A 16,211-nucleotide genomic window follows, 5' to 3' on the forward strand; every position below is an offset into this window, starting at 1 on the left:
TCTGATTTAAACCAGGGAACCATGTTTTCCTCAGAAGGGCGACATTGTACTGGTCTAAGAATATGAGGTGCAGAAACTTTATTTTCCTTCAGTTTTACTGAGATACAATTGCCATGCAGCCCATGGAGGCTTTTAAATTAAGGAGATAGAATCTTCCAGAGTATAATAATGTTTTGCTTCTCTTTTCAATGCTAATCTTCCCTGGGGAAATTCTTTACCAGGCCAGGAAAATTTGGTGAACCAAGTCAAGGAGAAAATTCCAGGAACAGGTTTCTCTGCTGATTTGCCTTCGTTGCCGATTCATTTACTTTAAAGGCTAGATTTCTTTTCAAAAGCGTATAGTATAGTATCAGGATTCTTCTTGGGGCCTTGAAAACAATCATAGTTGATAAAAGATGGTAAATGTTAGACGCTAGTAATTTGTTAAGATAAATATTACTACTATGTATCTTATTCTTAAAAGATATTAGGCTGTACTTAGACATTTAAAAATAAACAATCTAAAAAGAGATTTTGGGTTTTGTTTGTTTGTATCCTCTTAACATCTCAGAACAAGCTGAGGACACTGAAAAGCCCGAATTTAACATATTGCTGTCAGAATGGTTCAGGTCTTTAAGATAATCCCATTAGGTGTAGAATTTCTTTTTAAATAGCTTAAAGAATGTATGGGCCTCACATTTTTGGGCTAAGAATGTAGCTTAAGTGATCAAACCTAAAGGTTCATGAAAAAGATTTTAATTAAATTTCTGAGAATTGATTTTTTAACGTCTGCGATTCATTCTCTGCTCTAAAAACTTCAAAACCCAATGTTTGGGTTTTGAAAGGCAATGGATTTGGCTCCAGAAAAGAGTGGACACTTTCTCTGTCTGGTTTTGGTTTGGCTTTGGGTTATTTTTGTTTGTGTTTTGTAGTTTGTTTTATTACAATGCCTTGGCCTGGGCTGTTCCCTGGTTTTTTGTCCAACTGTTTTGAGAGAACAGAATTATGAAGGACTTTATTTTCTGTCTCCTTCATAGAATTTTTCAAAGAAGAGAAGTGGGTGGAAGAAGAGAAGGGACTGGAAAGCAGAGGACCGAGCCAGTGAACTCTCCACCAGAGACAGACGTTACTGACAAGATAAGGGCAGGGCTCAGGGCAGGGCTCCCAGATGAATCCTTTTACCCAGGCAGCTTTGCTGGCTCCCTTCATGCTACAATGTATACTCGCTGGGCATTTGTCCTAAAGACGCCCCAGTGGAACAGCAGCCACAAACAAGTCGGCAGATAATTGCAGTCCGCTGGGTAAGTAGCATAGAGCGAGTGGCCACATGGCTTTATTAGAGCTCAGAGGAAAGAGGAGGAATCTAGCAGGGACTACACAGACCAAGGGACTATTAAGAGGCTCAGGAGTCTGAGGCCGTTGAGAGCCCGAGGGGAGAAAAGGCATTTCAGATGAGAAAACAGAGGAGGAAAATGCACATTGTGTATTCAGAGACTTGAGAGAGCATCCAGTTAAAGTTGAGGGAGGATGGGATCAGAGTCTGGAGATGATCCTGTTAGTCTGTCTAGAGCCAGAGTAGGAAGAGTTTGGTATACCAGCCTAAGGAGTTTGGTTTTGCTCCTTTAGGCAAAGGGGAGCTGATGGAGGGCAGCTGGGCAGAAATGGAACTGGTGGTGATCTGAACAAACTCGATTAGATCTGGCAGGGAAATTCCAGTGCGACTATGATTGTTTTTTATTTTTATTTTTTGGCCACGCGGCATGTGGGATACCTTAGTTCCCTGACCAGGGATCCAACCCGAGCCCCCTGCAGTGGAAGCACGGAGTCTTAACCACTGGACCACCAGGGAAGTCCCTCCAGGGGGACTGTGGGGGAGGTGCAAGAAGAAGACAACAGTTGGGACGCTTACAGCAGTAATTAAAAGTGATAAATGAGGAGGGCTTGAACCAAGGCAGCCCAACTTGATCATAAGAGAAGGATAACAGAGATATTTAGGAATAGAAGTGGTCGAACTCTGCGGATGCCTGGATGCCCAGGTCAAAGAAAATGAGGCAGGAGTGGAGGGGAATCTAGGTTTCTAGCTTGGTAAGCTGGGGAAGGGTGATGAAATATGGTAGGGAAAATTATGGTACGCGTCTGAGTGGATTGAGGTTCTTGACCCAAAGGGGGATTAATGGGCACACAGCTGAGAGCTGAAAGGGAGGTCCTGCACTAAACACCTTACCTGGATAATTCCATTTATAGTCCTCATTATTTTAAGCAGTAGATACTATTAATATCCCCATTTTGTAGAAGAGAAAACAGGGAAAGTGAGGTCAAGGAGCTTGCCTAGCTAGAAAGCAGCAGAGCCAGAACACAGACCCAGGAAATCTAGTGTTACAGCCCACTTTCTTAACCTCTGCACAAGACTGAGGTGGAAAAGAGGCTGAGAGTTTACCAGGACATGGGAGTCACTCAGAGGTTGAGAAAAGCTTTGCCACCTTGAGAAAGTTGCAAGACCCTCTCCCAGTTATTTATCCGCAGGATTTCATTTCAAAGCAGTGGTTACTTAAAAGCATCTCTTGCTTTCACCTTCTGAAAAAGCAGCTTTTCCTGAGTTCTGTGGCCTTTATGCACAGACACCAGGCCAGGGTGCTGCCAGGTACCCAGATCCAGTGTCCGATTCTGGCTGCGGAGTCCTTCCCTTGAAACACTACGTCGCCTCTTCAACCTATCACACCCCTCCATGGCTCCACATGAACCCCTTGGCACTAGATGGTTTCCATCACATCTTCTGCCAACTAATGCAATTTGTGCTGGGGAAAAAAAAATCTATTTTATAACTCCAAGGACATTATATAATCAACTTCCATACCACAAAACTTGTAGTATCAGTTTGCTGAAATAAAGTCACAAGTATTTAATTCTCCTTGAAAGGGTGTCTTCCATTATTATTTCAGAGTGCAATTTAGTCATCAAATGTATACTCAGCCTCATGTTTATAAATTATACAGGGCAGGGATTTAACTCTTCTGGACCTACCTGTTCTGAGGAGGAGAGGGAGGGTCATAACCCTGATGTCACACCGGGCACCTGCCTTGAAAGGAGATGATTTGTGAACTTGAAGTTCCTTACCTCTTTTAGAAATGTGGAGCAAATCTACAGATTTCCCTTTATGATGCAATCAGGAATAACCAGAAAGTTGCCTGCCACAAAGAGGCACTGGCTTCCCTCCTCCAGAAAGCTGTTTGGAAACTACAAGTTGGTCTTTTTAATTGAGCTTCAGAATCTTCTCTTGATTATGACACAATAATAGTGGTTTTCCAATTCATCTGTGTAATATTGTTTTTTCATTGTGGTGGTTACTTCTGTCGAAGGGGAAGGGCTACTGCCTTAGATAAATGGGAGAAAAGCAGAAAACTCCTCATGCACTGGCTACCTAAATAGGAAATTCCAAGTCCTGACAAACATTTACATCATGAAGGTGATGGCTGCCAATCAAGGCTTATCCAAGTTCAATGCAGTTTGGGAACCTTGGCCTTGATGGTAAAGTGGATAACTTCTCCATGCAATCCTCAAGTCCTAGTATCCCAAGACATGTCTGCCATCACAATGAAAGGAACAGCGGAGGAGGTAGCAGGTATCTTTCTTTCTTGGTTCCTCCTTTTGAAAAGGGCAGTATTTTCAGAGTTAAAGTAACTGGCTGGCTCCTATGGGGTGGGGTTGAAACCCTCTAGGCCGCGGAGGAGGTTCGCGGGGGGGTTCCTGCCAAAGCATGCCCTTCCCCCAGCGGCAGGATCTCGCAGCCATTGGCCAAAGCCGGGCTGGAGGATGGAAGTCATCCTCAAGGGCTTCCAACTCTCCGGACTGAGCGGGATTCCTGGCCTTGGCATAAAGGGTCGAGTGGATTCATTCGGGGAGCGATGCATTCCAAGAATGCTTCTGTGGTTGGCAAGGAGTGGAGAAATCAAGGATAACAAATATTCTGAGGAAACCTAATAGGCACCAGGATCGCAGGACTCAAACAAACAAGGTGACGACTTAAAGTACGAGGTAACTGGATCTCGATGAGGGTGAGCGCACACTGCACAGGGCAGGGGCTTCGATCCTTTTCCCGGCCCACCTCCTACCTTTTCTCTCCTGGGCTGACACCCGGACGGGACCGGCCGCGTTTACTGACAAGGGGGCTCGGTGGAAAGGGCGGGCGGAGCCCTGTGCTCGCCTGAATCCAAACAAAACACCTCGCAAGCCTACGTTTAGAAAGCGATACCGAACACCACACTCACGTTTAAAAAAAAAAAAAAAAAACAGCGCTGTTCGCAGAGAAGATGAGGACGAAAACATTTCCCGGCTGGAAAATTACTGATCACAAACTAAGGGGGAGTGGGGGAGGGGAGGCAGTTAGAAGACTGAAATAACGACCGCCGTTTCCTCTTCTCTGCCCTGTGGGCAGGCACGGCTGCCGCGAGCTCCGTGTGCCCTTTTCGGGAATCGGGGTCCCAGCGCACCGTTCCACTTTCTGGCACGGGGACACTTTCCAGCTAAGTCCCTTTCGGTGGGTTTGACCGCTCAGAGCCTAAGCCAAGGGAGAGTTGCCGTTTGACCTTTACCTCGCCATTTCACCTCTCTCTGACTCAGTTTTCTCATCCATAAAATGGAGAGTTGCGTGCCTTGCAAAGTGCTTTGAGATTCCAGCTTGAAAGGTGTCCCCACGCCTTACGCCCTTCTCCTCTCCCCCACCTCACAAAGTGACTCTTGAGCCCTTTCACTCCCTCGCTCGCTCCTTCAAATATCAAAACTGTAGCTCCATTTCCAATTCCGGCCTCTTTCCGCCCTTTCCAGGCGGGGAACACCCCTCCTCCGGCCTTCTTAGGCTCCCGGTCCCAGCCACGCAGCGCTGGGCACCCGCCTCTTCTCTGTTCCCCCACCCCCATCCGGCAGAAGAGCCCGCGAAGAACCGTTCAAGGCAAGGCCAAACGCCCGCACTGGAGCTCGGGCCCTAGAGCCGCGGTCCTGAGTGCGTATAAGAGGGACCCGGGCTAAAGGAGTCACGCGGATAATCGCGCTCTTCTCTAGAGCGCAGACAGCTCGACAAGCGCGTCCCGGGACTGGGGTGGGGGGCGCGTTACCGTCCCCCTTCGCCCCTACCGGCCTTCTCGACCGTGAACTTCGAACCCAAGGAGACGCCCATGGCGACACCGACCGTCCTGGTCTCGCGGCGACCGGACCCGCGCCCCGTACCCAGAGCCCCACGCCAGGCCCGCTGCCGCCACCGCCGCCGGCGTCAGCGCGGCTCCTGCCCGCCAGCTGCCGGGCTGGCGTCACAGACCGCTGGGCCCCGCCCGCGCCCCTCCCTCCTCCCCGCCCCCACGTGCGCCGAGTTTGTTTATTTAGCTGCCACGGCAACGCGCGGGGGGCTGCGGGAGGGAGGAGAGAAGAAAGGCAGGGGGCGGGGCCTGGCGGCGGGCCCCAGCACACAGCGGGTAGGAGGCGGGGGGGAGGGCGGGAGCCAAGAAGTTATAAGTAAGGAGCGCGCCGGCGGGCGCCGGCAGTTCCCCGGTCCGAGAGAACGAGCGCGGCTGCGGGCGCGCGGGGAGCAGAGGCGGTGGCGGGCGGCGGCGGCACCGGGAGCCGCCAAGTGCCCCTCCCCGCCCCTCCGGCCCCCCACCCAGCCACCCGCCCGCGGCCAGCGCCCATGGCCGCGAGCGCCCCGCGCAGCCCCCCGGACTCCGCGCCCCGCGCCGCCGCCCAGTCCGCAGATCCGCGCCAGCGCGGCCAGTCTCACCTGGCGGCGCCGCCCGCCAGCCACTCCGGCCACAGCCCCAGCGCCCACGGCGATAGCCGCGGCGACCGCGACAGCGGTGGCGGACGCTGCTGAGTCGAAGAGAGCGCAACCCGGCCACCGGACCTACTTTTATTCGCCTTGCTGACTATCTTTATGAGTTTACAACTTTTCTAAGAACTTTTGTATACAAAGGAACTTTTTAAAAAGACATCTCCCTTTTATATTTAATCCAAAGAAGAAGGATCTCGGGCAGTTTGGGGTTTTTGGTTTTGGCTTCGTTTCTAAGTTCCTTTTTTTCCCTCTTCGTTGACTTCGGGGTTCGGGTACCCCACTGCTTCGGACTCCCGAGGATCTTCTGGGGCCCAACATTAATGAGGTAGGTGCGGCGCGGGGCGCAGGGAGGGGTGAGGGCCGGTGGGACGCGCCAGAGTGGCAGTCGAGAGTGGCCCCTGACTCCTGCCCCTGTGTACTCCCCACCCGGCCCGCAGGCAGCCACCTGGCGAGTCTGACATGGCTGTCAGCGACGCACTGCTCCCGTCCTTCTCCACGTTCGCGTCCGGCCCGGCGGGAAGGGAGAAGACACTGCGTCCAGCAGGTGCCCCGAATAACGTGAGTGTTGCTCCGGGCCTTTGGGATCCTCCGGTGGACTTCTGTGGCTGGGGTGGGGACGGGCGGAGCCCTGGGGTCACCGAGAACCACCGGACGACGGGGAGGAGTGGCCACCGCACAGGCTCCGCAGCCTTCCCGGGATGGCTTCCGCGCCCTTGTCTCAGCTGTACATGCGTGTGGTCCGGACGCTGTGGAGCCGCCGGGGGTGCACACCGGGTCCGCACATATCCCGGAGCGTGCAAGCGGCAGGGCGGGAGGTGTCTGTGTACCCAGACGCTGGCTGGGCCAGAGTGAGCTTGGCGCGTAGGCGTCCCCTTGGCGAGGGCGCACCGAGAGAGCCTCGGTGTCCCAATTCCGGGGCGGCGGGAGCGTCCCCAGGATCTGGCGGGGGAGGGACCCAGGCTGGCGAGCCGCGGCGCTGGCTAACACGCAATCGGGCAGACACAACATAACATCCTCCATATCGACGCACCGCCTCTTCTCGGACCCGGGTGTGGGCCATGACTGCAGCGCTGGCACCCGTAGTCCCCGGGCGCTTCCTGCCTGCCCGGTCCCCGTGTCTAGGCGGTGTAGGCGCGGCGGGCCCACCACTACATTGGATGGCAGTTAGGGACAGCACTGACGGTCTCTCTCGCGTCCTGTTCCCGCAGCGCTGGCGGGAGGAGCTCTCCCACATGAAGCGACTTCCCCCGGTGCTTCCCGGCCGCCCCTACGACCTGGCGGCGGCGACCGTGGCCACCGACCTGGAGAGTGGCGGAGTCGGCGCGGCTTGCGGCAGCAGCAACCCGGCTCTCTTACCCCGGAGGGAGACGGAGGAGTTCAATGATCTCCTGGACCTGGACTTTATCCTCTCCAACTCGCTGTCCCATCAGGAGTCAGTGGCCGCCACCGTGTCCTCGTCGGCATCAGCCTCATCCTCGTCCTCCCCGTCGAGCAGCGGTCCTGCCAGTGCGCCCTCCACCTGCAGTTTCAGCTATCCAATCCGGGCCGGGGGCGACCCGGGCGTGGCGCCGGGCAGCACGGGCGGCGGCCTCCTCTACGGCCGGGAGTCTGCACCCCCTCCGACAGCGCCCTTCAACCTGGCGGACATCAACGACGTGAGCCCCTCCGGCGGCTTCGTGGCCGAGCTCCTGCGGCCCGAATTGGACCCAGTGTACATTCCACCACAGCAGCCGCAGCCGCCAGGTGGCGGGCTGATGGGCAAGTTTGTGTTGAAGGCGTCGCTGAGTGCCCCTGGCAGCGAGTACGGCAGCCCGTCGGTCATCAGTGTTAGCAAAGGCAGCCCGGACGGCAGCCACCCGGTGGTGGTGGCGCCCTACAGCGGCGGGCCGCCGCGCATGTGCCCCAAGATCAAGCAAGAGGCTGTCTCTTCGTGTACCGTCGGTCGGTCCCTAGATGCCCACTTAGGCACTGGACCCCCTCTCAGCAATGGCCACCGGCCTCCTGCGCACGACTTTCCCTTGGGGCGGCAGCTCCCCAGCAGGACTACCCCGACCCTGGGTGCCGAGGAACTGCTGAGCAGCAGGGACTGTCATCCTGCCCTGCCGCTACCACCGGGCTTCCATCCCCACCCGGGGCCCAACTACCCTCCCTTCCTGCCCGACCAGCTGCAGCCGCAGGTCCCACCGCTCCATTACCAAGGTCAGTCCCAGGGATTCATGGTTGGGGCTGGGGAGCCCCGCCCCGGCGGGGCACACGGGATGACGCTGACCCCACCTTCTTCACCCCTAGAGCTCATGCCACCCGGTTCCTGCATGCCGGAGGAGCCCAAGCCAAAGAGGGGGAGAAGGTCGTGGCCCCGGAAAAGGACGGCCACTCACACATGTGATTACGCAGGCTGCGGCAAAACTTACACGAAGAGTTCTCATCTCAAGGCACACCTGCGAACCCACACAGGTAGGAGGCCAGAAGCCGCGGAAAGGAGGGGGGCTGGTGTCCAGCCTCGCCGGCTGACTACGGACACTCCTCGGGGCCTCCCTTGCGATGTGGGGCGCGGTCTGTCTCCTCCACCCCTGGGCCCCAGGAGAGGAAGCAAACCGGCGCCTGCTATTGCTCAGGAGCCTTTCGCTGGGCGGATGGTGTCAGTGCATGAAAATGCAGTTTTGTTAGGCCTTTGAAAGGCAGGGAGGTTCCAGGCTGCATGTGGGCCTCTTCTAGCTTGAGCAAACCATTGCCCTTGTAATCAAGAAATTATACTTGGCAAAAAAAAGAGAAGGAAAAAAGAAAAAGAAAAGAGATTATACTTTGCAGCGCAAAAGCATGGCATTTTCTTAAATCAGTTTTTTGTTTTCTAGGCTATTTTTATTGCTTTTTTTCCTTTCCCAGTCTCACCCCTCCCCCTTTCTAGTCTTAACAATTAGGTTTTATTTAAATCCCAAGGACTTAATGGTTAGGCTTGCGGAGATTCTGGTTTAAGATTGTCACCGCAGAGAATTTGTTTGTGGATGCAAGTAGGTATATAAGGTCACTAAGGCACAGCAGTCATGAATAATGTTGGTACAGGAAAAGTAGCCTCCTGTCACTTTCTAGAACCAGTTCTAGTGGGATAGGATATTACTGATTTGGACCAGGAAGAGGCACTAGCAGCCATAGTTTCTAAATTCACTTCCTCCACAGCGATATCTTAGCTCAAAAGAATGAAAACGTTAGTCCAACAGAAGTATAGGTTTAAGTGGTCTTTGTTCTCTGTGATAAGCTATCTAACTTCCCCTAAAAAAAAAAAAAAAAAAAGAGCAAAAAATTCCTATATTCCTGCTTTACGATCTAAAATTTAATCTGGCCTTAAGAGGTATAAAGACCCTGGATCCTTTCGGAATGGGGTGCTTGGGGAGTTGGTTGAATGTCTGGCCTCTACGGCCAGTTCTTAATTCTTTCACAATCGCTTCCAGTGGCTTTATTTTCCTTTTCCAGGTGAGAAACCTTACCACTGTGACTGGGACGGCTGTGGGTGGAAGTTCGCCCGCTCAGATGAACTCACCAGGCACTACCGCAAACACACCGGGCACCGCCCCTTCCAGTGCCAGAAGTGCGACCGGGCATTTTCGAGGTCGGACCACCTCGCCTTACACATGAAGAGGCACTTTTAAATCCCCAAACAGTGGATATGACCCACACTGCCAGACAAGCATTCAGTATTTTTTACCTTTCACACTGTCTTCCCGGTGAGGGGAAGAACCCAGCTGGAAAGCACTACAATCATGGTCAAGTTCCCAACAAGTCAACTTGTGAATGGATAATCAGGAGACATGAGGCAACCAAATGACAAAGAACAGATGGGGTCTGTGACTGGATCTTCTATCATTCCAATTCTAAATCCAACTTGAATATATATTCCTGGACTTACAAAACGCCAAGGGGGTGACTGGAAGTTGTGGATATCAGGGTATAAATTAGATCCGTGAGTTGGGGGGGAGGGGAAGACCAGAATCCCTTGACTTGTTTCGATGCAATATAAGCATAAAGATCACCTTGTATTCTCTTTGCCTTCTAAAAGCCATTATTACGATCTTAGAAGAAGAGGAAGAAATTCAGGTACAGAAAATGTGTTTTAATAGCCTAAACGATGGTGCTTGGTGAGTCTTGGTTCTAAAGGTACCAAATGAGGCCAAAGTTCTCAAACTGCTGCATACTTTGACAAGGAAAATCTATTTTTGTCTTCCGATCTACATTTATGACCTAAGTCAGGTAAATACACCTGGTTTACTTTAACCTTTTTATGCAGACAGTCTGTTATGCACTGTGGTTTCAGATGTGCAATAATTTGTACAATGGTTTATTCCCAAGTATGCCTTAAGCAGAACAAATGTTTTTTTCTATATAGTTCCTTGCCTTAATAAATATGTAATATAAATTTAAGCAAACTTCTATTTTGTATATTTGTAAACTACAAAGTAAAAAAATGAACATTTTGTGGAGTTTGTATTTTGCATACTCAAGGTGAGAATTAAGTTTTAAATAAACCTATAATATTTTATCTGAACACTGTTTTTGGTTTTTGGTTTTCCCCTTGAAAAGCACATAACAGAAATTGCAGTTTAAACCCACTGGGTAGGCATGTGAAAAGCACACCAAAAAGCCAACTTTATCTCGACAGATTAAAAGAAGACTTTTTAAAGACTAAACCTTACCTGGTTCAGGTTCCTCTTTCAAATGTACTTTAAAAAGTGCATGAAAGCAGTTTCCCTACCTATGAACTTCCAGGTAGAAAGAGCTCAATAATTCTTCAGTTTGCTCAGTTTAATATAAGAGTAGTTATACCCATTCACATTTTAAAAGATCTTTATGGTTTTTCTTTAAAATTAAATGAAAATATAAAAATCTCTCTTTCGAGGCCTGCCCTTGCACTCAGAACAATTTATGTAACAAAAGAACCTCCCCACAGTGGAAAACCCCAAAGAACATGGTTCCACAGTGCCCTCCTGAGGATTAAAGGATTCACTTATGCTTTGTGTAACAGATACGTTACTTTTAGTTATAGCCCCCAAAGAGGGCAGAACCAAAGTTTCTGACAGATTTTTAAAACTTCGTCAGTCCTCTGAAGATAAGCCAGCCCCATTGTTTCAGCTGACTGAAACTAAAGAGGCAAAAATGACTCAGTCACAAAACCAAGTGTAAAGTAAATTCAAGTAGATCTTAAATGCTGTTTTTGTAAGTTGGTAGCATATTTCTCAAATTATTAAGGCTTAAAACTTTGCGGTGGATACCCGAGAATCTGAAGTTCATTTGTGGCTGTCACAAAATGGAAAAAGCATTTGTGACACTTGTTGACACTATATTTGTAATGGTAATGTGGGTGACTAATTAACATTGTCAAGCAGACAGAAGCTGACTGACATTTTCTTTAGACTGCTTATTACCTATACATTATAGCTAGTGTTCAGAGGTGTGTTTGCACTGTGGGTACATTTTATAAATGGAATGAAAAACAGAAATTCATAAGAGGCTCATGGTGGATCAACAGAAAGTATTTTCCTTGGCTTTTAAGAGTCCAGCACGACTGGAAAACATGGCATGTGTCTTAGCTTAAAAGAAAACAGGTGCATCAATAGGATGGAATTTTATGTGGCCAAGAGCATATTCAAAGCATATTTAATGACATGAAAAATGCTCATGGTATGTTAAGTGGAAAAAGCAGGATATAAGACTATAAACAGTATGATTCCAATTGTATAAGTTCAAATGTGTGTGTGCATTGAAGGAGAGAGAGAAGCAATCGAAAATTAAGAGAAAAGACTGGAAGGAAACACCAAAATATTAATACTGGTTTTCTCAGATTAAATTTTCTAGTTTCCAAATATTCCCAAGTAAGTGTCTATTTTAAATGGAGAAACGCTTTAAAAAGAGTACTGGCGCAATGAAAAGCTATTTATTTTAAAAAGCGCAATTAAAGCTATTTAAACAAAAAGCCTACATTCTAATACATTATTTTTGTATTAACTTGTGGTTCCTGCTCTTGGAATCCACCTTTCTCTTATATAGAGGTTTCTGGCACATAGTTTGTGTATGGAAAGTGTTTATCAAAAAGTTCTACCATTTTCATATTCACTAAGTGCCTATCATCTCAGGTAGAAGAAACGTCATTCATAAAATATCAAGACATTTTAAATGTATTCAAATTTTTCTGATGTCATAGGGAAACATCACTTGCATTAACTTTTTCTAACCTGAATAAGAAAGCTTCAGTATCTAAAATGAGGAAGATTTTCCAAAAATGTAACAGGACAAAACTATTCAAGATGCACAAATAGCTAAACTATTTACTTTAGTACCTATCAGTTCTGAGCTCCTAGGTGTACTGTTATTACTGCATTACAGAGCCGTTTATACTGTATAATAAAGACCACCTAATAATTGAGATGCCTGCTTATTACATTTTTCTCATGACATTTAATTTTATATGTCCTAGATTTTAACTTGTGCTCACACACACACAGGATTAACAATAGCATTTCCTACACATCAACAGACTTTCAGTCTCTCTCTTTTCCAACAAAATGCCTTTTCCAGCAAAATATTCTTTCAACCTGAGAACCTGTTTGACTCCTACCGTCTTGTTTGGGTTTGTTAGAACAAAACAGGAACCTTCACCATCTCAAGTAGGATTGGTGGGGATTAATCCTCTTCCTTTCAAAAACTGTTCGTTTTTAGAAATAAGCAATGTTATTTCATATTTGGAGATTCACGACTTTTACATATAATTTCTTTACACATAAGAAAGTCCAGGTAAGTCAGTCCTTATGCTATGCAAGCAAGTCTGCAGGGAAAATACTAAAACAAGCCCGTGGTGGTACCCGCTGTACTTTGATCTATGGGGATATCTAAATTTAGCAGCTTAGGTAGCCACCTGTTCTATGATACGTTCTGGCTTCTGAGGCTCCGTTCAGCACAATAAGAATTGGTAGTCCTTATTCTCTCTCTTTCTCCCCACCTTCACCCTTCTCCCTCTCTTATAAAACGCATAGACACCATCCTAGACCTACACAAACCTTTTTTTGTGTATTTATTATTTTGTCATTTTATTTATTATATATTAACCTTTTATGTATTTTATTTCCTCATCTTTTCTTAGCACCTTTTACACGCTATTGTACAGTGACATGTTTTTATAGCGATAAGCTGAAGCTATGTACTTCCTAAAGGTCGTTTATGAAACTATCATTCACTGTTCACATGCAGAGTACTCAGTCAATAATATTTCATACAAAACCACCAAGAACTCTCTACATAATGAATGCTGTGGAATATAGCACGGAATGTTCTACCTGTGAAAATGCAGAGAATACAGCTGCAATCAGAATGCTGTATAAAGTTTTTTTTTTTTTTTCACATTAAGTGAAACTAAAATGAAAGTTGAGAACAAGACACCCTTTGGAAGGCTTTACCTTAAACAAAAAAGTAAATTTTGAGTAAATTTCTCACCATCTCCTAAAAAACTAACAAATTCTTAAATCCTTCTGAAGTACCTAGGGGTTCAATGCCCTGGTCACAGTCTAAACACAAAGGAAACCAACTGCTAAAATGTTAGCATAAACACAGAAAATCTTTCAGGCTGGTCTCTAGGCTACCATAGCCAGCTGACTTAGTTGAGGGGGAGGAAGTGCATGGGGTAGGAATCTCAGTCAAATTGCTTCTCTGGAAATATGAACGTAGGGAGCCTATCTTTTTAATTGTTTTCCACGACGCCAGTGCTATAATATCACTTTTTCGAATTGCTTCAGTCTTCTCAACACCCTAAATGAGTCAGCATGTTGCAACCCGTCTTCCCAAATGTCCTGTGCCACTTGTTCTTAAAGGAAAAGGAGGAAATAAATATAAATCTAATTTAATAGCAACGACAGGAAATAAATTCACACTTCCAGAATCCCTTTGACATCTGAGTATACCTCCTAGAACAATTTTCATTGATACAACACAATAATTATAATGATATCCCAGAGTATGAGGGCCATTTGCTATCCTTTTGTGTTTCTTTTCATGTCTATGTTACACGTTATCATCTAAACAGAATAAGAAACGAGAAGTAGCTCTTTATGGAGAGATAGATAAATAGACGGATAGACGAAGCTGCAGGTGGAGATTTGACAATTATCTAAAATCAATTAGGGCAAACAGTCAACCACGTCCAGTCCAAGGTATCTGAGGCCAGGAGGTTGAGTGGGGTTACAACACCTATCTCACCTATAATATCTGTATCTGTACTAACTGGCACTAAATAACACATTACTGAATGGTGGTCAGATCATCATGAAATAAAGCCAATGCACTCAGGCACTTTACCCTGCACACCCTCTTAAAAGCTAAAATGGATAAATAACTTTACAGGGAAATTGAAGGAACTCTTAGATACACTTGCTGAAAGCCAAGGAGATATGTGAATTGGTGCAAACCGTAAGCAGAGTCTCTTAGACATGACGCATGGAAGGGATTTTTTCAGTAAAGACAAGAATACCTCTTTGCTGATCAGGTCACTTTTTGCTGGTGTATAGTCACCCCTTACTTCTGCACAACTCTGTGAGGTCTATGAAGCATTTACACACTCCATTACCTCAATTAAGCCTCACAACAAAAGGTAGGGGTGGGATTTCCCTCTCTCATCCCCATTTTATGGACGAGGAAACGGAGGTTCCCCTCACAGATTAGTGTTTTGGTTTTTTTTCCCATTCTTGCTGACATACTCAAAGCATTTCTCTTCTAATGCTTTTGTCCTCAGTCTGCTGGGCAAATAGGGCTACAGGCAAATGGATACACCCCAATTCAGAAGGATTTACTAACATCCAGGTTCTTCCAGTAAACCTGTTTAGGAGTTAAAAGCCCCAGACTTTCTGTCTCCCAATTAAGGTGCTATTTCCTTTGTCAAGGTAGACAAGACGGGGACGTTTCCTGCAGAAGTTTTCTGAGCTGGTCACTATGCCATGAATATGATCTATACTTTTAGTTTGAGATGGAAGAAAAGCACCTGTTTCTGTCCCAGCACACAGTTCTCCTGGTCAAACAGATCTGGTCAAGCCCCTCCCTTACTCATTACCTTCCCAAGGTCCCTAGGGTGTACTGGATAAAGAGTTAAATTGTGGCCCCCAGCTGTCTGTCCAGTATTATCTCCTTAAGTACCCAATCACACCTTAAGTGTACCAGCCATGCAAAACTACTCTGGACCCCCCAACGCACTATGCCTTGCTTCAGCCTTTGAGCCTTTGCTGGCAGGTGTTGGTCTCTGCTGCTTCTGGAAAGATCCATATTCCCCTGACAAGCACTTATATGTCCTTCATAGCGAGTTCTTAATAAGCCCTCCCACCCCCTCAATCTAGATTTTTCGTTAAAATCATATCCTGGACTTCCCTGGTGGTGCAGTGGTTAAGAATCCGCCTGCCAATGCAGGGGACATGGGTTCCAGCACCTGGTCCGGGAAGATCCCACATGCCGTGGAGCAACTAAGCCCGTGCGCCACAACTACTGAAGCCCGCGCGCCTACAGCCCGTGCTCCGCAGCAAGAGAAGCCACTGCAATGAGAAGCCCGCATACTGCAACGAACAGTAGCCCCCGCTCACCGCAACTGGAGAAAGCCCACGTGCAGCAACAAAGACCCAAGGCAGCCAAAAATAAATAAATAAAATTTTAAAAATCATATCCATATAGACTACAAGATTTTATGCACACCATTATATATAAAGTAGATAAGCAACAAGGACCCACTCTATAGCACAGGGAGCTATATCTATATCTTGTAATAACCTATAATGGAAAAGGATCTAAAAAAGAATATATATACATGTATATATATCACACATACAAACATATATATAATGTGTATATATATAACTGAATCACTTTGCTGTATACCTGAAACTAACACAACATTGTAAATCAACTATATTTCAATAAGAATTAAACAAAAAAAAGACTTTATGGGTTTGGCTCCCCCAACAGACACGAGCTCCTGAAGGGTACCGGGAGCTTCCCTTCTTTGCCCTTGAATACCCACAGTTACTGGATTTAATTGAATACAACTAATCATTTATTGACTATTTAGCCCAAATCCTGGCATTTCTTCTTAGAGGACTCCTCCTTGCCAGGTGATTTTCGGCGTTGATTCTGGAAAGAATTTTGTTCATATGGGCGGGGGTTGATGTGTATTAGGGGAGGCAGATGGGTGTCAGGTGACCCACTGGAAGCAGTTAGGGGACAACTGGGCATGGCCTTCAGGAAGCCAGAATTTGGGAAAAGAAAATATTTTATTCTTCCCTTTGGAAAACCCATTGTGCCTCCTTTCAAGGGCAAAAATATAAGTGTATTGTGAACATACGACAAACTATGAAGGTTTTTGGTTTTTTTTTTTGAAAAAAACACACTTTAAAAGCTTTGC

General features: G+C 47.2%; 1 protein-coding gene across 2 annotated transcripts; it reads left to right on the forward strand.

The window, feature by feature from the left end:
- The first annotated feature begins 5,528 nt into the window (after positions 1 to 5,528).
- Positions 5,529 to 10,331, forward strand: KLF4 (KLF transcription factor 4). 2 transcript variants are annotated; one of them, XM_082841950.1, is made up of 5 exons: positions 5,529 to 6,119; positions 6,232 to 6,352; positions 7,003 to 7,993; positions 8,084 to 8,248; positions 9,263 to 10,331. In XM_082841950.1, exons 1-5 carry the CDS (start codon positions 6,115 to 6,117, stop codon positions 9,436 to 9,438), a joined length of 1,458 nt encoding a protein of 485 aa, XP_082698076.1. In that variant the 5' UTR covers positions 5,529 to 6,114; the 3' UTR covers positions 9,439 to 10,331. The 2 variants fall into 2 exon arrangements, with proteins under 2 accessions (XP_082698076.1, XP_082698075.1); XM_082841949.1 differs by having other exon boundaries at positions 7,003 to 8,248.
- The last annotated feature ends 5,880 nt before the right edge of the window (positions 10,332 to 16,211 follow it).

The sequence above is a fragment of the Leucopleurus acutus genome (genome assembly GCF_964270905.1).
Source record: "Leucopleurus acutus genome assembly, chromosome: 7".
NCBI lineage: Eukaryota > Metazoa > Chordata > Mammalia > Artiodactyla > Delphinidae > Leucopleurus > Leucopleurus acutus.

What these genes read in the sequence shown, in the direction of transcription:
- KLF4 (XM_082841949.1), top strand. An exon ending in CAGCAGGTGCCCCGAATAAC is followed by an intron (nt 6,353 to 7,002) that starts GTGAGTGTTGCT and finishes CTGTTCCCGCAG; the next exon opens with CGCTGGCGGGAGGAGCTCTC. An exon ending in ACACCTGCGAACCCACACAG is followed by an intron (nt 8,249 to 9,262) that starts GTAGGAGGCCAG and finishes TTCCTTTTCCAG; the next exon opens with GTGAGAAACCTTACCACTGT.